This window comes from Myodes glareolus, chromosome 5, assembly GCF_982192425.1.
Source record: "Myodes glareolus chromosome 5, mMyoGla1.1, whole genome shotgun sequence".
Lineage (NCBI taxonomy): Eukaryota > Metazoa > Chordata > Mammalia > Rodentia > Cricetidae > Myodes > Myodes glareolus.
Window position 1 is genome coordinate 63,204,136 of NC_142030.1, and position 24,164 is coordinate 63,228,299.

General features: G+C 41.8%; 3 protein-coding genes and 9 non-coding genes across 19 annotated transcripts in view; 2 read left to right on the plus strand and 10 right to left on the minus strand.

Annotated features, from left to right (window-relative positions):
- Positions 1–11,430, plus strand: part of Dars2 (aspartyl-tRNA synthetase 2, mitochondrial) — a 31,458-nt gene extending 20,028 nt beyond the window's left edge. For 2 of the 3 annotated variants that reach the window (XM_085688022.2, XM_048421361.3), the window contains 6 exons: positions 211–273; positions 3,124–3,276; positions 5,545–5,763; positions 5,961–6,071; positions 7,448–7,523; positions 11,067–11,430. In XM_085688022.2, the coding sequence (XP_085544148.2) occupies positions 211–273; positions 3,124–3,276; positions 5,545–5,763; positions 5,961–6,071; positions 7,448–7,523; positions 11,067–11,281 (837 nt within the window). In that variant the 3' untranslated portion in view covers positions 11,282–11,430. The remainder of the gene's footprint in view (positions 1–210; positions 274–3,123; positions 3,277–5,544; positions 5,764–5,960; positions 6,072–7,447; positions 7,524–11,066) is intronic. The other variant, XM_048421364.3, reaches the window with a different exon arrangement.
- A 1,661-nt stretch (positions 11,431–13,091) lies between these two features.
- LOC125391785 (uncharacterized) lies at positions 13,092–17,559 on the minus strand. Of its 4 annotated transcripts, XM_085688468.2 has the most exons (12): positions 17,081–17,488; positions 16,408–16,454; positions 16,200–16,228; positions 15,967–16,005; positions 15,038–15,104; positions 14,822–14,847; positions 14,529–14,566; positions 14,298–14,370; positions 14,068–14,116; positions 13,592–13,613; positions 13,348–13,400; positions 13,092–13,177 (listed from the first exon to the last, which is right to left on the minus strand). In XM_085688468.2, exons 1-3 carry the CDS (start codon positions 17,471–17,473, stop codon positions 16,201–16,203), a joined length of 468 nt encoding a protein of 155 aa, XP_085544594.2. In that variant the 5' UTR covers positions 17,474–17,488; the 3' UTR covers positions 13,092–13,177; positions 13,348–13,400; positions 13,592–13,613; positions 14,068–14,116; positions 14,298–14,370; positions 14,529–14,566; positions 14,822–14,847; positions 15,038–15,104; positions 15,967–16,005; position 16,200. The 4 variants fall into 4 exon arrangements, with proteins under 4 accessions (XP_085544594.2, XP_087762484.1, XP_087762483.1 ...); XM_087906358.1 differs by lacking the exon at positions 15,967–16,005 and having other exon boundaries at positions 17,081–17,553; XM_087906357.1 differs by lacking the exon at positions 14,529–14,566.
- On the minus strand, positions 13,241–13,313 carry LOC125391989 (small nucleolar RNA SNORD81). The gene has a single exon (XR_007229350.2). It is a non-coding gene; the product is annotated as a small nucleolar RNA SNORD81 (small nucleolar RNA).
- Positions 13,475–13,552, minus strand: LOC125391992 (small nucleolar RNA SNORD47). Its single transcript, XR_007229353.1, has one exon. It is a non-coding gene; the product is annotated as a small nucleolar RNA SNORD47 (small nucleolar RNA).
- LOC125391995 (small nucleolar RNA snR60/Z15/Z230/Z193/J17) lies at positions 13,917–13,998 on the minus strand. The gene has a single exon (XR_007229356.1). It is a non-coding gene; the product is annotated as a small nucleolar RNA snR60/Z15/Z230/Z193/J17 (small nucleolar RNA).
- LOC125391990 (small nucleolar RNA SNORD79) lies at positions 14,178–14,257 on the minus strand. The gene has a single exon (XR_007229351.2). It is a non-coding gene; the product is annotated as a small nucleolar RNA SNORD79 (small nucleolar RNA).
- On the minus strand, positions 14,641–14,709 carry LOC125392002 (small nucleolar RNA SNORD78). The gene has a single exon (XR_007229363.3). It is a non-coding gene; the product is annotated as a small nucleolar RNA SNORD78 (small nucleolar RNA).
- Positions 14,918–14,976, minus strand: LOC125391994 (small nucleolar RNA SNORD44). The gene has a single exon (XR_007229355.1). It is a non-coding gene; the product is annotated as a small nucleolar RNA SNORD44 (small nucleolar RNA).
- Positions 16,074–16,156, minus strand: LOC125391986 (small nucleolar RNA SNORD24). Its single transcript, XR_007229347.1, has one exon. It is a non-coding gene; the product is annotated as a small nucleolar RNA SNORD24 (small nucleolar RNA).
- LOC125392004 (small nucleolar RNA SNORD75) lies at positions 16,298–16,359 on the minus strand. Its single transcript, XR_007229365.1, has one exon. It is a non-coding gene; the product is annotated as a small nucleolar RNA SNORD75 (small nucleolar RNA).
- On the minus strand, positions 16,770–16,849 carry LOC125391993 (small nucleolar RNA SNORD74). The gene has a single exon (XR_007229354.2). It is a non-coding gene; the product is annotated as a small nucleolar RNA SNORD74 (small nucleolar RNA).
- The window catches only part of Zbtb37 (zinc finger and BTB domain containing 37), a 30,104-nt gene continuing 23,321 nt past the window's right edge, over positions 17,382–24,164 (plus strand). The window contains exons 1-4 of one of the 3 annotated variants that reach the window (XM_048421370.3): positions 17,382–17,497; positions 17,968–18,163; positions 19,347–20,306; positions 22,208–22,307. In XM_048421370.3, the coding sequence (XP_048277327.2) occupies positions 19,378–20,306; positions 22,208–22,307 (1,029 nt within the window). In that variant the 5' untranslated portion in view covers positions 17,382–17,497; positions 17,968–18,163; positions 19,347–19,377. The remainder of the gene's footprint in view (positions 17,498–17,967; positions 18,164–19,346; positions 20,307–22,207; positions 22,308–24,164) is intronic. The other 2 variants (XM_048421369.3, XM_085688025.2) reach the window with 2 other exon arrangements.

Genomic DNA, 24,164 nt, shown 5'->3' on the forward strand with positions numbered 1-24,164 from the left:
ACAGTCTGCTGGGGATAGTCACAGCAGTCTCCATTGAGATCCCATGAAAGTTGCAGCAAGCCTTAAAACGTATGTCATTTTGAAGAAGAGATTAAAATTTTTATTAATTCCCACTCGTAATGGAAAGACATGAACAAATGTGCTTATATTCTTATTTGACATTGTGAACCTGTTCATATTGAAGGATTTACTTTGATTTTCTTTCATCAGAAGTACTTGAGAAAGCAAGACATTGAGTTCATTAGAGACTTTGCAACTCACCATTTCAGTCAGGTAAGGGCAGCGTTCTGTGAGAATCTGTTCTACTAACAATTGCAGGCTCTAGTTTTGGTTTGGTTTTGCATTTTTAGATTTATTTTTGTTATGTGTGTGAGTATTTTTGCCTGCATATATGTATGTGCACCAAGTGCATGTCTGCTACCTGTGGACCCACAAAGGCCTCTGAATCCCCTAGAACGGGAGTTAGAGATAATTGTGAGCCATCATGTGGGTCCTGGAAACTGAACCCAGATCCTCTGCAAGAGCAACTGGTGCCCTTCACTGCTGAGCTCCTAGGTTTGAGAGTCATTATTTCAGATCATGTTTTTATTATGCATCTATTTTTACTGAAAGACTTCAATTTAGACAATTGAATTTTTTTATAATTTGTATCTTATGTACATTGGTATTTTGTTTGCATGTGTTTTTCTGTGAGGGTGTCAAATCCCACAGAACAGGAGTTACAAATAGTTGTGAACTGCCAGGTGGGTGCTAGGAATTGAACCCGGGTCCTTTGGAAGAGCAGCCATTGCTCTTAACTGCTGAGCCATCTCTCCAGCCAACAATTGAATTTACTATCATACTGAAAGTTAAGCCATATTCTTTTAACATACACAAAAGTATTTTAATCCAGTTTTAAAATTTAAATAAATGGGACTGGAGAGATGGCTCAGTAGTTAAGATCACTGATTGCTCTTCCAGAGGACCTCAGTTCAATTCCCAGCACCCACATGGCAGCTCACAACTATCTATAACTTCTGTTTCAGAGGATCTAACACCCTCACACAGACATGCAGGCAGCAGGCAAAACATCAATGTACATAAAATATATATAAATAGATTATTTTTTAGAAGTTAAATAAATTAATAGTTCCTTGGTGGTCAAGGTTTGACAGTGGCATGACTAGGGTGGGAAGCTTTATTGGTTCTTCTCCCTGTGTTCATTTTTTAAATTATGAGTACACCTTTGACCAACATATTTTTATGTTCTGGGCTTAGGGGATAATCTTACTAAAATGAAGAGCAGGAGCAGAAAATTCTTACATCACTAGACATGTAAATTGCCTTGGCCATTTTGGAACCAGAGTCCTGGCAGCTGGGCATGATAGCTTACTCTTGTAGTCTCAGTACTTATGTGTAGGTAGGAGTTCAAGGGCAGCTTGGTTTACTTCAGATTCTGTCTCACAAAACAAAACCCAGAAAATAAAATGAAGAGTCATGCTCTTAGTGTCAGAAGTTCTCTGTGATATATTTTAGATGAAGTATCCTAGATATAGTGAGATTTTATGCTCACCACAGTATCATTTATAACAAGAACAGAGTCAACATACAGGGATGCTTAAATAAGTTGTGGTACAAAGAAATTAATATTAAAATTCCTTTTGGTTTTTGTTATTTTGCTCTTTTAAGGCAGGATTTTATGTAGCCAAGGCTTCCTTGAACTCTTGATCATCAAGTTTTCATCGAGTATTGGGTTATAAGTGTGCACCATAACACCCACCTCTCAAATTTCTTTTTAAGTGGACTGCTTACCTCGCTTGCCTTGTAGCTCAAGCTCAAAGAGGTTGATATCCCTTCTTAATAAAAAGGAAACACGAGGACAGGATGCTGAGGCAGGAAGGTCATAAGTCCAAGGCATATCTGAGCTATCTAGTGAGTTAAGGCCTCCAGGGTAACATACTGAGACCCTGTCTCAAACTTTTAAAGAGACTGAGACTGCCTGGGGTGGTACTTGTAGGGAGTGCTTGCTTAGCAATACAAGGCTCTAGGTTCAGTCATTAGTTCAAGAAGAAAGAAAGGAAGAAAGGGATTTCCAAAATTAAAAGACTGAAAAAACTATTCATAAAAAATCAAGGAACCATCCTTTCTTTCTCTTTTTCTCTATAGAGATATTCTTTTAGACTGGGCATAGTGGCACACATCTGTACCCCCTATTCAGGAAGTTAAAGCACAACCACTGTGAGTTCCAGACCAGCCTGGACTAGGTAGCAAGACCCTATTGCAAACAAAGACAAGCGAAATGTAGTGGCACATGTTTATGATCCCAACACATGGGAGACCAAGTCATTCTCTACTTGGTGGGACTGTTACTACATTTGTTAAAAATGTATTTACTTCTTATTGTTGTATGTATATGTGTGTGTACATGATGGGGTGGGGATACATGTCGAGGTCACACACTTGAGTTGTCTTACCGGCCCCTACTCAGTCACTCTTTATTCCATTCACTTGCAGTCCGCCAAAAGGGAAAGGGAAAAAAATCACAGACACTTCTAGGGCCTCTCTCAAGTAGGCAAGCGCTCTAAGATCAATTATATCCTCTGCTGTCCTTTGATTTTTCCTTTTTTTTAAGGCAGAGTCTCACTAAGTTGCCTAGGCTGGCCTTGACTCACTCTGTAGCTCAGGCAGGCCTCCTGTTGGATTCTCTTGAGTAGCTGGGCTTCCAGGCCTACACCTCAGGCCTAATTTTTAAATTGTTTATTGTGTATCACTTTGAAGGGGTTCATGATAGAAAAGACACAGTATCATATAAGTTGTCTTCTGCTTAGAACAAGAAGTCTTTGTTCTGTGAGAAAACAAATCTATCTCACTTTCGAAAATTAACAATAGCCGGGCAGTGATGGTACACACCTTTAATCCCAGCAGGAGGCAGAGGCAGGCAGATCTCTGAGTTTGAAGCCAGCCTGGTCTACAAGAGCTAGTTCCAGGGAAATCCTATCTCAAAAAACCAAAAAACAAATAAACAAACAAACAAAAAACAAAAACAAAAAGATAGATAGATAGATAGATAGATAGATAGATAGATAGATAGATAGATAGATAGATAGATAGATAGATAGATAATAAACTGTTTTCTTTACCAAGGAAGTCCTGCCTGTATTTCTGAATGCCAAGAGGAACTGGAGTTCACCATTTGCTAAATTCATAATGGAGGAGGAAAGATTGGAATTAACCAGACTGATGGAGATCCAAGAGGAAGACATGGTGCTCCTGACTGCTGGGGAACATGAGAAAGCAGTAAGCAAAATTGTCTCAGCACATGGGTGTGTGCAAAAGGCTGCCTCTTCCCGTTTGTTTACGTATTTAAAGTGGACTGTTAGTTTCATAAAGCAGGGCTGCTCTGCATAACTTGTTAGTAAATGTATTTCACTACTTTATAATACATTATATAAAAACTAGAGCCATTCTGTGGTATGGAGCGCAGGAGACCATCCTATACTACATAGTGAGATCCTGTCTCAATAAAGCAAAACTAAACAAGCAAGCCAACTGGAATTTTGGGGCAGTAAGGTGGTTGTGTGGGTAAAGGCACATGCTGCCAAATCTAATGGCCTGAGTTCAGTCCCTGGGAACCCACAAGGTAAGAGAGAACTGACTTCCCGAAAGTCTCCTCTCTGTCAGTCTTCCTGTCTCCATCCCCGACTCTCCCAATCTCTCTCTTACACACAATGAAAACTTTAAAACTGGAGTCTTTATCAGTTATCAACTTGATTGGCATTATACAATCAGATCTGGCTCTTACGATGAAGTCAATACAACTATGAAAAAATATTTTGAAGGTTTGTAAAAGAAAGGAATTGGTAATTACAAACTTTTGTACACACTGTATGTATTCCTAAAACTGTGGAGGGGCAGTTCAGTCCACTGGAGGGGGAGCTGCTGGCTGATAACTGCTATGGTCAAGGCGGGACTGGTTTTCAGTCACAGGTGCTGAGTGCAGCCATGTACCAACAAACCACTTTTTGTCATGAAATAGATAGGAGAGTGGATGTAATTAGAAAAGCCTTGTAAAATATACAAAACATTACCAAAAAAAAAAACCCACATGAATATTAAAACTTGTAGAACTGGGCATGCTAGCTCACACCAGCATTCAGGAGACCTTGGCAGGAAGAAAAGCCACCTAGGCCACATATCTGAGACCACATAGAGATATTGAGGTGAATGATTTTCTTATCATAACACAGCTAGAAAGTGGATAAATCAAATCTAAATCATTACTATTTCCCAAATTCACATTTTGTGTGTATGTGATAAATGTGTGGTATGTGAATGTATACACACATGAGTGCCTGTGTGAAGGCCAGAGGTTAATACTGAGTATTCTTCCTCAATCTCTTCCTTAATGTTCTGAGACAGTGTTTCTTACTGAACTGAACCTGGAGTTCTGATCAGCTAGACTAGCTGCTCAGTAAGTTCCAGGAATCCACTTGTCTCTGTAATTGAAGGCTGCTTGTTCATTTGCTGGCCTCCCAGACCTGAGTAATCACACAGAAACTATATTAATAGTTTGGCCAATAGCTTAGGCATATTCCTTGCTATATCTTACACCTTAATTTATCCCATTTCTGTTCATCAATGTGTCATCGTGAGGGTGTGGCCTACCAGTCAGGTTCCAATGTCTGTCTCCTTCGGCAGCTACATGGTGTCTCCTTAACTCTGCCTACTCTCTATATATGTATCTCTTTCAGCCTGGCTATATTCTGCCCTGCCATAGGCAAAAGCAACTTTATTCATTAACCAGTAAGAGCAATACATATACAGAAGGACATCCCACATCTCTGCCCCACAATTGCTGCTGTCACAGATAACTGCCTTTTACATGGGTACTGGGGATCCAGCTGGCGCTCATGTTTTCCTGACAGGCATTTTACCGAGTTGCCTCCCAACCTTCAGAATTCAGCCTTACATCAACATCTAACTCATGTCACCTCTAATCATAGCCAACATTTCTGACTATTAAGTGCATATTCATCAAATCCTTACCATATCCCTTCAGGAACTAAAATAATAATTAGAATGAATGAAACTGACCCCCATACTCTATTGAGTTCTGTATCTTACGTACCTTGTTTCACTTAACTCTACAAATCTTATCCATGCACCTGTGGTCCCAGCTTCTTGGGGTTGAACCAGTTTTGAGTTCAGTAGTTCAAGGCCAACCTGGAAAATAAAGCAGTACCCTACCTCACCTCAACACTTCAGTGTTGGAGTAGTTATTTTATCCCCATTTACTTATAATGAGATGCAAAGTAGACAAACAGGCTCAGAGCTTGGTCTGTGAGGCTCTGGAGCCTGTGTTCCTGGTCACTGGTATGAGCTGCTCACACAGTCAGTTCAGGCTGCTGGCCATGTGTGCTTATCATCTTTGTCCCCTGAGAAAATGTGTCTCATCTAGTAATTGGTCAGTCTGTTACTAGAGTCTGGCCTTCCAAATTTAGGTTGTGTCTATCCAATGCCCACTCTGACTAAAACTAACTTAATGTTTATGTCTTTTGTTTACAGTGCTCTTTGTTGGGAAAGTTACGACTGCAGTGTGCAGACCTTTTGGAAATGAGAGGAGTGGTACTCCGTGACCCAGCACTGTTTTCTTTCCTTTGGGTGGTGGACTTCCCACTCTTCGTTACTAAGGAAGAGAGTCCCACAGAGCTGGAGTCAGCCCACCACCCATTCACTGCTCCTAACCCTAGTGACATTCATCTCCTCTATACTGAGCCTGAAAAGGTATTGATCTTTTATTTTGTTCTTCCAAATAAAAAGGAAATATCTAAATAGACACAAAGGACTTCAAGATTCACTCAGGAGAACCAAGGGAAAACTGAGCCTACTGTTAATAAATTGTGTTTAAGTACAATGTCATGGTCCTGTAGAATTGAAAGTCGGGAATTTTCTCTAACATGGAAATCCTGTGAATCTTGTAGGTTCGTGGCCAACACTATGACTTGGTTTTAAATGGCAGTGAGATAGGAGGTGGTTCTATCCGAATTCATGATGCACAGCTACAGAGGTACATCCTGGCAACATTATTAAAGGTAACAAATGCCTTCTAACCTTGCCTTTCTTTTGATCATGTATTTGTTTTATGAAACATTTGTTTAAAAAGGAGAGTTGATAGATACAAAATGTCAGCTTTTATATGTAGGAACTGAGACAAGCAAATGATAATATTATTTGCTTATTAATGCTTACTGTTAGGGTTTCTATTGCTGTGAAGAGACATCACAGCCATGGCAACTCTTGTAAAGGAAAATATTTAATTGGGGCTGGCTTACAGTTTCAGAGGTTTAATCCATTGTCACCATGGCAGGAAGCATGGTTGCATGTAGCAGACATGGTGCTGGAGAAAGACCTGAGAGTTCTATGTCTGGATTAGCAAGCAGCAGGAAAAGACAGCCACAACAGGTGTGGTTTGAGCATCTGAGACCTCAAAGCCCACCCCCAGTGACACACTTCCTCCACAAGGCCATACCTACTTCAACAAGACCACAACTCCCAATAGTGCCAACTCCTATGAGCCTATGAGGTCATTTTCTTTCAAATCACCATGCTTACTATGTGCCAGGGGCTACATGATATACTGCCAAATGTGGTGGCTCATGCATTTAATTCCAACACTTAGAGGTTAAAATAAGAGGACTGCCTTGAGTTCCAGGCCATCCTGGGCTATATAGCAAAACCCTGACTTAAAAACAAAATAAGGGGACTTTGGGAGAGGGTTGAAGGGGAGGGGAGAGGCAGGAAAGGGAGCAAAGAAAAATGTAGAGCTCAACAAAAATCAATTAAAAAAAAATGAAAAACAACAACAAAATAAAACAAAACACTACCATATATTCACTGATGTGTTATTTAACATTCACAATAATTTCTGTGAGTGGATGCCCTCATTATGCTCATTTTAAAGATGAAAAACTGAGGCAGGTGCTAGGCCAAGTCACAAAGCACAGAGGTGGCACAAGCCTGAAATCTGCTTTCAAGAGGCTGAGGTAGAGTTGCAAATCTGAGTCCGCTTGGGCTACTAAAGCCCTGTCTCGGGTAGTATAGGAACTGAAGGATGGCTCTTGAGACCAGCTCCTAAAGCGTCATTCCCAGTGAATGATAATATTTAGAGGAAAAGCCAGGTAGGCCTTTCTGTGGACTTAGTAGTCTTTTGGGTTGAGGCTTGTTGCTCAGGCCAGGCTGGCACTCATTGTCATCCTGCCTTCTCCAGGGTGCTGGAGTGGACTTGTCCTAATACACTGAACTTTAACCCTCTTAAAGTTTTGTTGTTGTGTTTATATTAACATCTCCTAGTGCGTTATTTAAGTCATGTCATGTTTAAAATGAACTTCATTTCCCATACTGTTTATTTCAGTCTGTGACAAAAGACTTGCATTCAGTATATTTAAATGAAACGTGTTTTGCATTTCAGGAAGATGTGAAATTGCTTTCTCATCTGCTCCAGGCTTTAGACTATGGGGCACCCCCTCATGGAGGAATTGCCTTAGGTAAACAACTTGTCATTTTGTACACTAAATTCCATTCCATAGCACCATCTCAAATTCAGACTCCCAATTTAAAGGGAAGGAATTGGGAGGAGCTGAGTCCAATGTAGAAGGAACGGTGGGCTGCACTCCCGCCTGACTCCCCCATGGCTAGCTTTACACCCAAAATAACAACACACAAATTGTATTCTTTTAAACACTGCTTGGCCCATTGTCTGTAGCCTCTTATTGGCTAACTCTTACATATTGATCTAACCCATTTCTAATAATCTGTGTAGCACCACGAGGTGGTGGCTTACCAGGAGCATTCTAACCTGCGGCTGTCTCGGAGAGGAAAGTCATGGCGACTGCCTCAGTGCCTTCTTCCTCCCAGCATTCTGTTCTGTCTTCCCTGCCTACCTATGTTCTGACCTATCAGATCAAGTAGTCTCTTTATTAACCAATGAAAGTAACACATAGAAAGACACACCTACATCAGTCCAAGAGTTCCATGTGAGTCTCATTCTGTTCAGTAATTTATGAGGTGAGATTGAACCCAGAGCTTTGTGCAGATATGAACACACTTCATTTTTATTTTACTGTTAGGTGTGGTGGTGCACACACGCACGCGTACACACATACACACACACACACACACACACACACACACACACACACACAGAGGAGGAGAGGAGAGGAGAGGAGAGGAGAGGAGAGGAGAGGAGAGGAGAGGAGAAACACAGCTGGGAGAGTTGAGAGGCAGAGGCAGGAAGATTTCTGTGAATTCAAAGCCAGCTTAGTCACCATAGCAAGTTCCAGATCAACAAAGGCTACAGTGTGACAATCTCCCCTTCCCCTACACCCCCTTAAAAACAACACAACAACAAAAAAGCACCTACTACTGTTGAAGAGGACTTGAATTTGTTTTTTGGTTTTAGTTTTTTTCCTTTTAATTGGAGAAAAAAATTAGGGGCTAGTGTCAACTTTTTGTTGATCTATCCAAATCTGTCTGTGAGACCTGGAATTTGAGGTCCTTAAAGAATGGGTAAACAACAGTCTAATGCTGTAGACAATTTTTCTTTGGTTTCAGTGTACTTTAATACACTAATGAAATAAAGCAATGATCCAAGGAAGGTTATTTGGGTTCAGAAAAACATGTAAATAAACACCAGTAAGCACATACTATTAACAGAGCAGCCCTTTCCCAGAACTTTCTCAGGACAGAGAAAGCACAGTTTAAGCACAGTTGCCTGACACGTAGGATAGATTATATGGAAAAGCATGAAAGCGAGGCAGGCAGCCATATCCAGATTCAGGGTACACTGAGAATAGTACTCAGCATGTCCTCTCAGCAGATTAGGGTCTATAGCTATATTCTGATATCCAGCGAGAATAAACATGCCTTAAAATTTAATGCCAGTATTTGTCACAGGAGGCACAAGATCACATCTTAGAACAATCCAGGGAACAAAATGCACCTGAGGTGAAAGGGCCTCTGCCTTTTTTTCCTGGTCTCTCACACAGTTCCCCAAGGCATTGTTCATCATGCTTCATTCTTTTGACTGCGATGAAGACCCGGGTTCAATTCCCAGTACCCACATGGCAGCTCACAACTGTCTATAACTCCAACTCCAGGGGAAATGATGCCCTCACACAAATATACATGCAGGCAGAACAATAATGCACATAAAATATAAACATATCATTTAAAAGATAATTTTAAAAAGAGAAATAATTCATACAATAAATATATTCTGAGCCTGGCGGTGGTGGTGCACACCTTTAATCCCAGCACTTGAGAGGCAGAGGCAGGCGGATCTCTGTGAGTTCAAGGCCAGCCTGGTCTACAAGAGCTAGTTCCAGGATAAGCTTTAAAGCTACAGAGAAACCCTGCCTTGAAAAAACAAAACAAAACAAACAAACAAACAAAAAAATATTCTGATCACAACTTTCTGTCCCCCAGCTCCTCCCAGATCTCCTCCTACCTTTCTTTCTTTCTTTGGTTTCTCTGTGTAGCCCTGAAAATCACCATGTAGACCAGGTAGTTTCAGACTGAGAGATCCACCTGCCTCTGCCTCCTGAGTGATGGGCTGCAGCACTACCACCTGGCCTCTTCCTCCCTCTTTTTAGAAACATAACAGGCCAAGCAGTGTCTCAAAACACTCCCCCCCCCCCGCCCCGCCACACACACACACAGAGAAAGAGAGAACAGGCAAACAAAAAGAAACATCAGTAAACACACACACACACAAACCAAACAAACATAAAAACACAAAATCAGAAACCATAATATAGGGGCTGGAGGGATGGCTCAGCGGTTAGGAGCATTGCCTGCTCTTCCAAAGGTCCTGAGTTCAATTCCCAGCAACCACATGGTGCCTCACAACCATCTATAAGGTCTGGTGCCCTCTTCTGGCCTGCAGACATACATGTAGACAGAATATTGTATACATAATAAATAAATAAATATTTAAAAAGAAAAAAAAAACCATAATATAAAAACAAAAGACCAGAAAGATAAAGAATACCTGAACAGAGCAATGAGAGAAAAAGTCTATAAAAATTCTATGAAAATATCACTGGGTTCCTTTTGTGTTTACCATCTATTGCTGGGCATAGGGCCTGCCAGTTAATATACCCACTGGGATTCAATTTGAGATGACTAAGTTTCCTTTACAAGTTGATTGGAGATAGTTTCTTGGTTAGGGATGGGAAGCTCAAATTGATTAGAGCTAGTTTCTTAGGGGTGAGGGGAGCTCATGTCCACTTCCCTCTCACCACTGGGACCCCGGTCGGCCTTGAGTCTGTGCATACTGCCAGTCTGCTTTCTTATGTGCACCAGATACAGCCTGAATTTTAATTTCAACACCCACATCAGACAGCTCACAATTCCATAATTCCAGTGTTGGGGAACGGGGATCAGACACCTCTGGCCTCAGTGGGTGCCTGCATTCATGTGCACAGACAACACAATAAAAATAGTAAAAATATGAGAGCTTCAGGCCAGTCTAGAGTATGTGAAATCTTGTGGTGGTGGCACACACCTTTAATCCCAGCAGAAGACAGATGCATCAGATTTGTGAGTTCGAGGCCAGCCTGACTACAGAATGAGTGTGAGTTCCAGGAAAGTCAGGATTGTTAGACAAAGAAATCTTGTCTCACCCCTACAGCAAAGATTGATATCCTTTCTCAAAAACAAAACAAACAAACAAAAAAATGAATGCACGTTCTTTACAGACCTGAGGTTTTCACAACTCAGCGGTAGAGTACTTATCTAGAATGTATGAAGCCAGGTTAAGAAAAAAAAAGTTCTCTACATCTTTTAAAGAAAGAACAATGGGCCAGGCATTGGTGGCACATGCCTTAAATTCCAGCACTGTGGATGCAAGGGCAGGCAGATTTCTGTTTTCAGTTCAGGGTCGGCCTGGTCTACAGGGCAAGTCCAAGACAGCCAGGGCTACATAGTAAAACCTCATCTTCAAAAAGGGCAGTAGAAAATACCAAGTTCTTCCCAAACGTTAAGTTCTGTGCATTTCTCGTCTGTTAACTTTGTATTTTCTATCACAGGGCTAGACAGACTGCTGTGTATTGTCACTGGAGCCCCAAGCATCAGAGATGTCATAGCCTTCCCCAAATCCTACCGAGGATATGACCTCATGAGCAATGCCCCAGATTCTGTGCCTCCTGAAGAACTGAAGCCCTACCACATCCAGGTCACATGGCCAGCAGACTCAGAAGAGGAGAATGCAGCAGCCACACCTTCCAAAAACTTGAGCTCTTAAGTTTTGTCTTAGTTCCGAAGTGGAAGCAGTCATCATTGCTTCGTAAGAAACAGAAGCTACCCAATTATTTAGTAACATTAGAACTTTCTGTGGTATTGACTTTTGTGCAAGTTTTAACTGAAGAATTGTAAAAACAAAACCTACTGGAATTTTTGTTTTTGTTCCTTTGAGAGTTTGTATAGCTTTGAAATCTGTCCTGGGACTTGCTCTGTAGTTTAGGCTGTCCTCAAACTCACGCCTGCCTCACAAATTCTATATGCCACCACCACCCCGGCAAGTCATGTTTTCTAGTGTGCTTCACATAACCCAAGATAGGTTATTTAGGCCAGTCAGAATATTTACCTCTGTAGACTACCAAATGTGAGGAGAGGTCTTAAATTCACCTAGCTTAACTGGAGCCATATAAATTGAGCTTGGTGACCTTTTAGACACCAGTATAATGAGTAGACACAATAGAATACTTAGCCTTTGTCACTTTTATGTTAATGACACTTGTCTTGGCTATCTTACAGAATCCATGTTGCCAGAATCAGTTGAGTAGAAATGACTTGGAATACTGTAAAGCAGGGCCGGAAACGCACAAGGCCACACCTTTACCCTTATCTTTAAGTGATACTCCCTGCTAAGCATTCAAATGAGTTTATTAGGGACTTTTTCAAACCAGAGCAGCTCAGTGGCAAAGCACTTGTATAGAACACAACTTTTTGTTCAGTCACCAGCATCATCCCGTTATACAGTGCTCAGGATGTTGAGTCTTTTTGTTCCCATAAATTAAAAATACTGGGATACAGCACTTCCCTATAGAAAAGGTCACACTGTGTTCTGTAAGAAACTTAAGGACCACCAAGCCCTTAAGGTCTGGAGATCGCTTAGGTTTAACAGTTCCAGCACCCACAGTGGCTCACTATCGCCAGCCATCTGGGGCCCTCTTCTGGCATGCAGGCATGTATGCCGACAAAGCGCTGCATACAAAAAATTTTAGCACTTGTGAGACCAGCCTGATCTGCACAACTCCATTTCCAGAGACCACAGGCAAACAAGATGGCAACCTGGATAAGGGTACTTGCCTTGGAGACTTGGATTTTGTCCACTTAAAATGCATGGTGAGAGACTGGACCTAATTTTGGAGCTGACCTGGGATGTTGCTAATCAGTAAGGAATGTAGTTCAGCTCTCCATGAGGCCAGTGTGATGGGGCACATCATTAATCCTAGCAAAGCTCACTGGTCAGCCCCCACCACCATCTCTGGTGGATAGGACTTCTTTGCTTTATGGAGTCCCATTTCCTGGAGGGAAATGGGAACTTTCTTATTCCCAGCTCAACAGCAGACCATCTCATGGGCACAATTCCAGTGGACCTGTCTACCCCTCCTCCCAATTCCTTCCCATTTCATTTTCCAACTCCTAAGAACCCATAGGCCAGGAGGGTAAAATGCAGATTCTCACTTCTGCATTCTGAAATCCTCTAGTTTCAGACTCCCAGCTGTGCAGACCAAATGCTTCCAATAACTGGTGATAGTTTACCTGCAGTCCTCACACCTATTCAATAGGCATCTTTTCTAGATGTCTACCTTTTCATTGCTATCAACTCAAGCAGGCACCACTACCTGCCAACATGAAACCAAAGACCTAATCAAGGTCCATAGTTTAGGAAACTTTTTAACTGAAATTATGACAGGACATACTTTCTGTGCTTGCTTTAAAAGCTCATCCTGAAAAAGGCTTAGGAACACAAGTATAGACAGACATAAGCCCATGTCTGAGCAGTCTTCTCTACTTGTTCCTGTGTTAGAAAAAAAACACACTATGTATTTAATTCCAATTCCATTTATTAACTTTTTGAATTTAACTTATGGGAAAACCTGATGTATAATCTTCTGAGTCTCCATCCAGTCACCTGAAACAGAGATAGCTGTTAGGCACATCTCCACATTTTCATTTAAATGGTTAATTGTTAAGACAGAATATCAGATCCTTACAGTCATCAAGTGATCAGTAAGAGAGTTCAAGTTATGAGATCATCACATATTCTGTAGTAGATTCATGGTTAACATCTTCATTTCTCACCTTTTAAATAGTGAGGTGAAACTGCCAATCTGTCCATTTCTGCCATGAGAGTCCTACCCAAAAAAAAAAAAACAGAACACATTATTCCTCCGGCTTAGACTACCTGTAGATTACACATTACTACAGTAACCTCAGAAATAAAATGGAACGGTTTTAAAGGTGATATCACTTTTTCTCATTTGGCAGAATCATCGCATCACTGGTTACAGGCAATTATAATCTATAAAAATCCAAGGTTACTTACCTGAAAATTCAGAATGAAGGATCTGTTTGGAGATAAGAAAAAAATTTTAGCCCAGAAATAAATGAGCCAGCCATTCAGTCCATTTTACTATTCTTTGAGGTAGGTAATGAGTTTGAAGTGTCTAGATTAGCTCTCAGATAATTTCCTTGCCACCATACTTAGAAAACTACACTGGCAATTAAAAAGCCTTAACAGCTTTTATGGACTGGGATTGAGGCCAAAGCCAAGGTTCCATGTACTGTCCCTTCAGTCTTACACAATCACAAAACTTCTATTGTGAACTAATACTGTAAATTTCACAAAAAAATCCTTATAACATTACAGCCAGATACATCAGATAGGAGCGAAAGACATAGGATTGTTCATCAGGTTATGTCTGCTGAACTATGTTATCATCACAGTATCGGCCTTCATTTAGAATAGCTGATTCTAAAAAAATCGCTATCATGTACATTTCATGAGCCAAGGACACTTACCTTCAGAGCTTTCTGGTGCCTTCAGTCAAGGGAAAGCCATAGAAGACACCTGTAGAAATTCAACTGTTTATAAAAAGACATTCACAATGCACACTTAACAAATTCCTCAGTACTGTTTCAGCTTAAGAATCAGTCTTCAATCTTGTTCAGAGAGATTCCCATCTGTTAACTTTATACATCACTAACAGTGGTGTTGTATTTCTAAATAGACTACAAAAAATATTCCTTACCTTCATTTAAAAGGTCAATTTAAGGGCTGCTTCTCCAATGCACTCTTCTGGTAAGGTGGCAAAGCATTCATACCTAAGAAAATACATTCTTTTAACAGACCAAATTGGAGATTACAAAAATTAAGGCAACATATAGTATTGGTTAAGAAACACACGTATGCTCAAAAATTTACTGTCTAAATATTGTACACAACCCTCATTAGCACAAGAGTCAAGAAACTAGCTTCTTACCCAAGCAAGCCATCCAAATGAAAGCATGCAACCAGTAGCTAGAATTAAAAGGAAAAACTTCTTACAGATATGTTAAGCACTGTTTAATTATCCTTAATTGTTTGTGCCAGGGTTCTTCAGTGTTAAGATGTGTTTTCTACAGGTTTTTTTCAGGTCAGACATTTGATCAACATCATTACAGAAACCCTGATTAGAGCACAGCAAACACCCATGAAAAGTAAACGTTGGATGTCTGATCTATAATCTTTGCATGCCTCCTTAAATCAGTCTAGTCACTGTTTCCCAACACTTACTTTAAAACTTGGTCCAATTCTGTCTCCTATGAAGAAAAAAAATTTTAGTATGGTCAAAGTCAGAATTTGTCGTGTGAAATGCTAACTAAGCCCATTATCAGATAGAGCTAATTAAGACCTTCATGTTAGTCAGCATTTGCTTGTCATCATGCAGGCTGAGTTAACAAAGGAGACACTTAGCACATAGCAAGCAACACTTAAAATATGCGAACATACCAAGCCATGTTTGCCCATTCATCTGCTCCAACTTCTCCCATTTCATCTTGTTCTTCCACCCTATCACCTAAACAGGCAAAAAAATCTAGGTCAGCATAATCAGAGAACTGACACAAAGTGGCGAATCTGATTTATCCTGCTACCTACGAACACAATAGGATTTCTGTTTAACAGCTCTGCTCATACTGAAACTCATTTTGTAAGCTAGGCTGGCCTCAACTCATGACGATCTTGCTTCTTCCTTCCAGGTGCTGATTAGTTACTATATAACTTTGTAAAGCCCAGAGCCCCCCAAATGGAGCTTTCCACCCACCTTTCTGACGTTGCATAAATAACTAGCTATGTTGAGCTAACTCGAACCTCTTCAGACAGCTTTAGGCAACAGCAAGGACCTACTTGGCTTCATGTAGCTCTACAAGTACTTCATAAAATTGTCTCTGCATAGGTTGTTAGCTTGGGGGGTGGGGGAAACCTCCCAGTTTCTGCTCAGATGGTGGTAACACAGGCCTTTAATTCCAGCACTCAGGAGGTGTAGGCAGGCAGATCTGAGTTCAAGGCCATCCTGGTCTATAGAACTAGTTTCAGGACTGTCTGTCCGCCCACAAAGGACAGCTAGGGAGCACTAAGGATCGTCTTCACAGCACCTCTAATAAGGTGAAAGCCAGCCTGTTGGTGGCAGCACAAAGCTCAAGTCTTTTGGAAGCATTAACAGTAGCTAATGACAATGTGAAACTGAACAATTAAAAATGAGGATTGAACTTGCTGAGGTCTACAACTTTAACCCTAGCACTAATATAAAAGCAGATCTGCGAATTAGGGGGTAGTTCCAGGTCAGTCCCACCTACACAGTAAGCTCCCTTTACTTGCCAACCTTTCCTTTGTGCTAACAGATGTCTTTCAAGGGCACATAGAAAAAAAGATTTTCTTACTGTGCACACCCATGGTTAATCCAGCTTCTTTCATAGTTCCTATAAGGAAAATGGCCTAATGTAAAATCTTTGAAGATTGTTAGAAACCCCTTTGTTATTACCCCGTATGCCTCAGTTACAAATTTCGGTGGTTTAAGGCTATCGTCATCCAACTGTCAAGAGTAGCAAATATGATGTCATCATTGTGGCACTGTTCCCTGAAAGGATTCTCACAGGCACAATTCAGTACTCACCTCACTCTTCATCCAACTTTGCCAAAGAACTGGAAAAAAAGATGATAACAGTAAGAACCCCTCTTTCCAGCGTTTTCCCTTTCCTTTCTCTGAATTAAAGCCTCAGAACAGTGTTTTTCAGAAATCCCTTCTGTCCACTACTCTCATACCATCATGGGCTCTTGGGGTTGATAGTGTTTTAAGATATCCACCCTCTTTTATTTCTTACCTGTCTGTATGATGCCAACGGTCCCAGAGAGGTCCACGGCAGCATATCTAAAGAAGACATGCTAATTTAGACGGCTTTTAATTACAACAATTTTACACAAAAGGATAAAACTCACGTACTATTCTAAGTGGTGCTGTGGAATCTATCTTTCAGTATCTCCTCAAATTTCTACCGCATGCCTTGCCTAAGACTGCACTAGGGGCTTTGTTAGAAGTCTCTCAAAATCCCACTTTGAACAGGTTCTTCGCAAAAGCCTTTAACCTTGTGGTGATCCTTAATATCAGGTAGCATTTCAGTGCGTTCCTTAACCGCACAACAGAAAAAATGGTCACTACAAAAGGCCTCGCAATATGACTCAGCATGGTCCGCCATCAGAGTTGTTGGTATTCATCAACAAGGTCAGTTGTCCCTACCAACATAACCTTCATCACAGCGAGAACACATATGCCAAGTTTTCTTGAACTTCCCGTAAAACAGCACGAGAATAAAAATGCTACGAATAAGTACCATTTTAGTTCGCGCATGCACGCAAAGCCAAGTTCCCCTCAGCTTCAGCTTTAGGGCCTTACAAGGGCATTACTGTCCGCGAAATCCCGTCGAAATTTGCGGTGGCTCCAACCGCAAGACATTCAAGGCCTGTACCGACACCACCCATGTAGACCGTAAACCTCACCTGACGCAAGTTAGCTCCGAGCTCCGAAAGACCGAGATGGCGCCTGAGTCCAGTATTTAAGCTCTCCGTGACGTCACGACGCAGGCCGTCCGCAGCGTGCGTCCACAGAAGTCCCGCCCAGACCCTCAGACTCCTCCTTAAGCCCCACCTCCTTCCCGCCCTCAAGTCCTCCCGCCGGCCCCGCCCTACAAGGCCTGAGGGCGGAGTCCCCGCGATCACGTCAGGCCGGCCCCTGCCTCCCTGAGGAGTCAGGGTTGAGGGGAGGGGGCTCCCGTCAGGAAAGCGCTGGGGGAGGGGCGGCGTGAGGGTGACTGATTTCCTTCCGGCACGCCGCCCGCTCCGGACGAGGGGGGGGTTGGGGGGTTTCACTTCCGGGACGGTGTTCCGGCCCATTCCGGCCCATTTCCACCCCCGGAGGTAGGTGCTGCTCCTTGCCTGGGCTCAGGCCCTGTACCCCCGCCCCGTTAGCCTGCACCGGACGCTCCTCGCCCGCGTCTCGGCTGCAGCCCGCTCCCGGGGCATTCGACCGCCCGGCCCCACCTCCCCGCCAGCACTCGGCGACCTTTTTCCCCACTCCCAGGCTCGCGGCAGCTGAGCTCGCGGGCCCGCCCCCTCGCCAGCCCCTCCCTCAGGACCCCGCGGCGACACACCCAGACACACCCCCACCGCTGCGGCCCGGCACCGGGTCCCGGGGCGCCGCCCCCTTCCCCCTCCAGCGCCTCACCTGAGCGCCTGCTCCTCCGCTCGCTCCTGCTCTCTTTTCCCGGGTTCTGTGCCATCTTCCCGCTTAGCCAGGTCCCGCTTTCCCCGTGCTCCCTGACACACACGGAAGCCGCTCCCGTACCTGACTGGCCAACCCCAAGCCTTCCCGATTCTCCCTTTTACAGCTCTTGCCCCTCCAGGGCCGACGCTAGAGAAAGACTTTACTCCAGGGGCTTCTTCCTCACTGGGGAATTGCTGGAAAGAGCAAACAAAAAGGCGCTGGTGTAGGCTCCAAAATAAACATCTGAATTCGTGATGGCATCGACAGAGGCTCTTAATGGATTAAAAGTTTCAAAACAAACAATAACGCTTTGGAAAAAGGTCAGATTGGCTAAAGTTGCTTCTTGAAAGCGGTGTTTGCACTTCCCTGTTTACTCAATAAGTGTGTTGTCAATGCGAGGTGATAATGTGAGTCTGTTAGGATCACTTCCTGGTGTGTTGTGTAGTCTCCTAAATTTAGAGGTAGATTGGATGCACAGGGAGCCAAAATCATTGTGATATCCCCGAGCTACGCTCAACTGAGACCGTTTGATGCAGTTGCAGTATGTCAGTGTAAAATTTTAGGCTTTATTCTCGTCACCTGTGGAAAACCAACTTCCTGAATTAAAGTATTATTAACACTTTGGAATTTCCAACCTCAAGTTTGTTGGATAAAGAATTACCTAGTTTTTGCCTAGCCTGGCATGGGGGTGGCACACTTTTTTAATCTCAGCAGAGACTGTCAGATCTCTGATTTAGAGAGCAGCCTGATCTATCTACATAGTGAGTTTCCAGGAATAGCCCGTCTCAAATAAATGCCAGTCTTAATCCCAGCACTCGGGAGGCAGAGGCACGTAGGTCTCTTGAGTTCCATATGCAGAGCAGGTTCCAGGACAGCCAGGGCTAGCTACATAGAGAAACCCTGTCTTAAAAAAAAAAGTGATAATACTGACCATTCACCTAGAAAATTAGTCCCTTAAACAGCCTGTGCCACATGTAAATTACAATCAACCTGCATATAATTACATTTATTTTAAAATTTATTTACTCTAGAAAAAGATAATTATTAATAAAGTCTGGTTGTAGTTTATGTTTTTGGCAGTCTAGCAATCACTTTTTGTTGTTGTTTTGATTGTGTTTTACTGTGAAGTCTAAAACACCTCTTGCCAGGCTTAGCAGCTCACACTAATCCTGGGATAAGGAGAGTCACCACAAGTTTGAGGGCTGCCTTAGAATGAGACCTTGTTTCTAACAAAACAAAACACCTGCTGGCAATTCTATTACTGCATCCAAGCATCATGAGGAAGGTACCTCTTCATACATGAAGGTACCAGTTTTTCTTCTGAGACAAGTTTTTATTTATGTAGCCAAGACTCAAGAGTCTCCTGCCTCAGTGCACCAGTGTTAAAATTATATATGTGTACGTGGCACTTCTGGCCAGGAGATTTTACATTTTTAGGGATGTTTAAACTAGAAAGCGCAAAGGGAATAAAGATGGTGCTAAGAATATGGTTTGCTCTCTCAGCAGGGTTGAATGTCTGCCTGTACTTCCAGGCATGACCATGGAGAAAAGTGGGAACATACAATTGGAGATCCCCGACTTCAGCAACTCAGTTCTGAGCCATCTCAACCAGCTGCGAATGCAAGGCCGTCTCTGTGATATCGTGGTCAACGTGCAAGGACAAGCTTTTCGGGCTCACAAAGTAGTTCTGGCTGCCAGCTCTCCTTATTTCCGGGATCACATGTCCTTGAATGAAATGAGTACTGTGTCCATTTCTGTCATCAAGAACCCTACTGTTTTTGAACAGCTCCTTTCTTTCTGTTACACAGGACGGATATGCCTGCAACTAGCAGATATTATCAGCTACCTAACAGCTGCTAGTTTTCTGCAGATGCAGCATATTATAGACAAATGTACACAGATCCTAGAGGGCATTCATTTCAAAATTAATGTGGCTGAGGTTGAAGCAGAATTAAGTCAAACAAGGACAAAGCACCCAGAAAGACCTCCAGAGTCTCACAGGGTTACACCACCTCTAAACCGCTCACTTAGCCCACGACATAATGCTACAAAGGGAAACTGGAGAGGACAGGTCAGTGCTGTGCTGGATATCAGAGAGCTCAGTCCCCCTGAGGAGTCCACCAGTCCTCAGATAATTGAGCAGAGTTCTGATGTAGAGAGCCGGGAGCCCATTCTTCGAATCAACAGAGCAGGACAGTGGTATGTGGAAACAGGAATAGCAGACCAAGGGGTGCGGAGTGGTGATGAAGTTAGGGTTCTTGGAGCAGTGCACATCAAAACTGAAAATCTGGAAGAGTGGCTTGGGCCCGAGAATCAGCCTTCTGGAGAAGATGGAAGTAGTGCAGAAGAAGTCACAGCCATGGTGATTGACACCACAGGCCATGGTTCTATAGGACAGGAAAGTTACACTTTAGGGTCTTCAGGAACCAAGGTAGCTCGGCCAACCAGCAGTGAAGTTGACAGGTAAGTTTTGCTTTCCTATTTAAAATTGTGTAAACATAATTAAATGAGCCTTCTGGGTTACAGAGAGCGTTTTTTCTTACCTGATGTTCCTATTCAACTTACTTTGGGAGACTGGAAATATGTCAGAAGACTTGCTTTATTTTCTCAAAGCAGGAAGCTCCTGATTCTGAAGTATTCATGATGGATTTACTGTGGTAAAATCAGCTACTACCATGAATCAGATAGCATCTGCAGCCACTCTAGGATCAGTTATTGCCAGGGCTCTCTGGATTCTAGGCAAGGAGCCGATTGTCAGAAGGTGCCTAGTAACATTGTCCTTTCTCTCTATAGAGCACCACACAGGTAGGTAACCTTGGGGAGCTTTACTTTCCTTATTAGCACTGTGTGTTATTTCCATTTGCCTTTACCTACCAAATTAGAGAAAGTCTGGTGCTATCAGTGATTGTTCTTTTTCAGATTAGAGTAATATAGTGCAGTAAAAACTTTTTAAATTTTTTCAAGTGTCATCTCACCTAGTGATGTTTCCCTTGGAACCGCTACTACCCTGGGCCTGAATGTCCTCACCAGTGCTGCCATGGCCTATGGTCGTCACTGTTTTCTTCCTAATGTACCAAATCTTAGAACATTTCCTTTTGATGGAACCAGCACTTTCATCTAGTCAATTGAAAGAAAAATGATACTAGTTTAGATTGGTAACTTTTTATGTTCTTTTTTTTTTTCACTTTTTTATTGAGAAAAGATTTCTGTAGCTCAAGTTTTTCTGAAATTCAGGGCAGTCCTCCTACCTCCGCCTCCTCAGTTCTGGGATTACTGGCATGAGCTACCTACCATGTTTGGATTTTGTTGTTGTTGTTGGTTGTGTTGTGTTTTTGAGATAGGTTTTTTTCTTGTGTGTGTAACCGTGACTGTCCTCAAGCTCTGCCTGCCTCTGCCTCCTGAGTTTTGGAATTAAAGGTGTGTACCACCACCAGCTTTGAGACAGTCTCACTCTATAGCTCAAGATGATCTATAGCTTACTATGTAGCCTAGGCTAGCCTCAAACTCATACATTCTTCCTACCTTATGCATCCAGGCCTAGATTACAGGCTAATTTATTCTTAAAATAGATTGAAATGGGTAAAGGCACTTAGAACCTGACCATCTGAGTTCAGTCCCTGGAACCCACGTGGTAGAGGAAAAGAACAGACTCTAATAAGTTATAGTCTGACCTCTACACATGTGCTGGCACATATATGCTTCATAAATAAACAAATAAATAAGTTTGAAATTGATCTTGGGAGCAATTAAAACCAACTAACTCATTTCTTTGGTTTATAACTAATGTAGACATTTAGTAGGAGATTTTAGCCACATAGATTTTGACTTGAGTATTTCCCATTATGTGACCTTTATAGTCTAAATATTCTTGAACACAGAATATATATTCATCCCTGGTGTTAGAAATTGTTGTCCTATATTAGAACTATATCAGAAGTAGTACCTTCTTAAATAGGAAAAAAAGCTTTAGTCTATATGAACTAAGAAATTGTGTCAGGCATAATGGAACATGCCTGGAATCCTAGCACTTGGGGTGTTGAGCCAGAAGGATTGCTATAAATTCAGGACAACTTCGGAGCCTCTATAGTGAGTACCAGACCACTAAAGGCTTCATAGCAGAATCATAGCTCATAGAAGCAAAACAAAACTACGGACTGGGTTTCATAAATGTTTTTATTCCCTTTATAGTGCTTACTAGGATAGAAAGCTTGTATTTAGTCTTATCTTCACCTTCTCGTATGGTCTTTGAAAATATTTCTGTTTGATTTAGTTCCATTCCTCAGCTATAAGATAGAGGAGAAACAGCATTCAAGTTCTTTGGCACTACTTGTCTATTGGTCCCTTTTATGCTCCTTTTCCAACAGATTTAGTCCCTCCGGCAGTGTTGTTTCCATGACAGAAAGATACAGAGCAAGAAGTGAGTCTCCTGGGAGAGTGGATGAGCCTAAGCAACTTAGCTCCCAGGTATGTAGTTTTGGACTTAGGGTTGCTGTGTTGGTGGAAGAACTTGTCACTGAATAAACAGAACATAATGAATAAGAAAGGTGTAGGACAAACAACAGTGGCCCTGTTAAATACTGGATTTGATATATATTAGTTTTTTTCTTAATCTTACTTGTGATCATGCTAGAGTTAGGATTTGAGATGTAGAAAAAAAAAATTGGGGGGTGGAATAATGGCTCAGCAATTAAAGGTACTTACCGCTCTTGCTGAAAATCCTAGTTTGGTTCTCAGTACACAACCATCTCTAACTCCAGTTCCAGTGCCTTCTTTTTCTGACCTCTGCAGACACCAGGCACATTTATGTTCTCTGTGTGTGTGTGTGTGTGTGTGTGTGTGTGTGTGTGTGTGTGTGTAGGTGTAGGCAAAGCACTCCTACACAAAAATAAGTCTTTTTTTTTTGAAATGTGGAATTTTTTCTTGATTGTAGATATACCTATAAGCCTGAAAGTAAAATTAATTTCTTAGCCTTATACCTTTGGGTCATTTAGAACTTAGATTAAAAATAATTTGATTTAGGCTATGTAGGGAATATATATGGGTATATAGTTGTTAGTCTATATAATATTTATTTTGTACATATAAGTAAATTGCTTGTGCATTTCTATGTATTTATTCTTTTGTATGAATGTATCTTTTTATGTATTTGCATCCTGAATCTTCTATCATACTACAGAGTTCTAAAGGCTAGATGTGGTGGTGTACAACTCTAATCCCAGCACTTGGGAAATAGAGGAAGCAGAATTGCTGCAAATTTGAAGTCAGCCTAAGCTGCTTAATAAGTTCCAGGCCAGTCAGTGCTGTAGAGTAAAACCCCATCCTTAAAAACAAAGACTCATGAAAATGATGTTTTCTGTAATCTTCCCAACTCTCCTTAGCTATTGAAGTGATTGGTTGACATTTTTGTTTGTCTTTTACAGACCTTTAATTACGGAGAATTGATTTTTTTTTCAAAGCTGTAACAACATAGAACACAATAAATTAGATACTTTAGTCCATAAAAAGGAAAACAAGTAGGTTAAGATTGCCTAACTTCAGACAGATCTCTGTGAGTTCAAGGCCAGCCTGGGCTACAAAGTGAGTTCCAGGACAGGCTCTAAAGCTACACAAAGAAACCTTGACTTGGGGAAAAAAAAAAAAAAAGATTGCCTAATTCTTAGGAGGCAGAGGAAGGTCAACCTCTATGAGTTCGAGGGCAGCCTAGTCTATAGAGCGAGTCCCAGGACAGGCTTCAAAACTTCACAGAGAAACCCCGTCTCGAAAAACTTTAAAAAAAAAAAAAATGCGACATGACAGCACTGGGGAGCAGAGGCAGGTGGTTGGATCTCTGTCATTTAGAAGCCAACCTGGTCTACATAGCAAATTCCAAACCAACCAGGACTAGATAGTAAGACCCTATCTTAAAAAAAAAAAAAAAAAAAGAATAGCTTATTTAAACTCTATTACAATTTCTTGTTATCTAAGCCACTGGATATATTTTTTTGTGTATATTGGTATAGTACTGGCAGTAAGATATTGTTACACACTAAATTTTTTAGTTTTGGGGTTTTTTTGTTGTTGTTATTAGTGGTGGTAGTGATGTTTTGAGGCATGGTCTCCATAACCCAGGCTGACCTCAAACATGGTCCTCCTGCCTTTGCCTCTCTGGACTTGTATTTCAGATGTATGCCAATATACTGCATTATTTTTTAGTTTTGGTTGAGTGGTAGAGAAAATGTTAAGAGCTAAGTGGAAAAGTAATAAGAAAGCTTTTTCTCCCCATCTCTCAAATCTTGTATAATAGCATGCAAAGGTAACTAGTTATGCAAATAGTTGCAGTGA

What these genes read in the sequence shown, in the direction of transcription:
- LOC125391785 (XM_087906359.1), bottom strand. Translation starts at nt 17,473, where the DNA reads ATGGGCCGGAACACCGTCCCGGAAGTGAAACCCCCCAACCCCCCCCTC. An exon ending in TCGGAGCTAACTTGCGTCAG is followed by an intron (nt 16,455 to 17,080) that starts GTGAGGTTTACG and finishes TGTCTTCTTTAG; the next exon opens with ATATGCTGCCGTGGACCTCT. An exon ending in CGTTGGCATCATACAGACAG is followed by an intron (nt 16,229 to 16,407) that starts GTAAGAAATAAA and finishes CTTTTTTTCCAG; the next exon opens with TTCTTTGGCAAAGTTGGATG.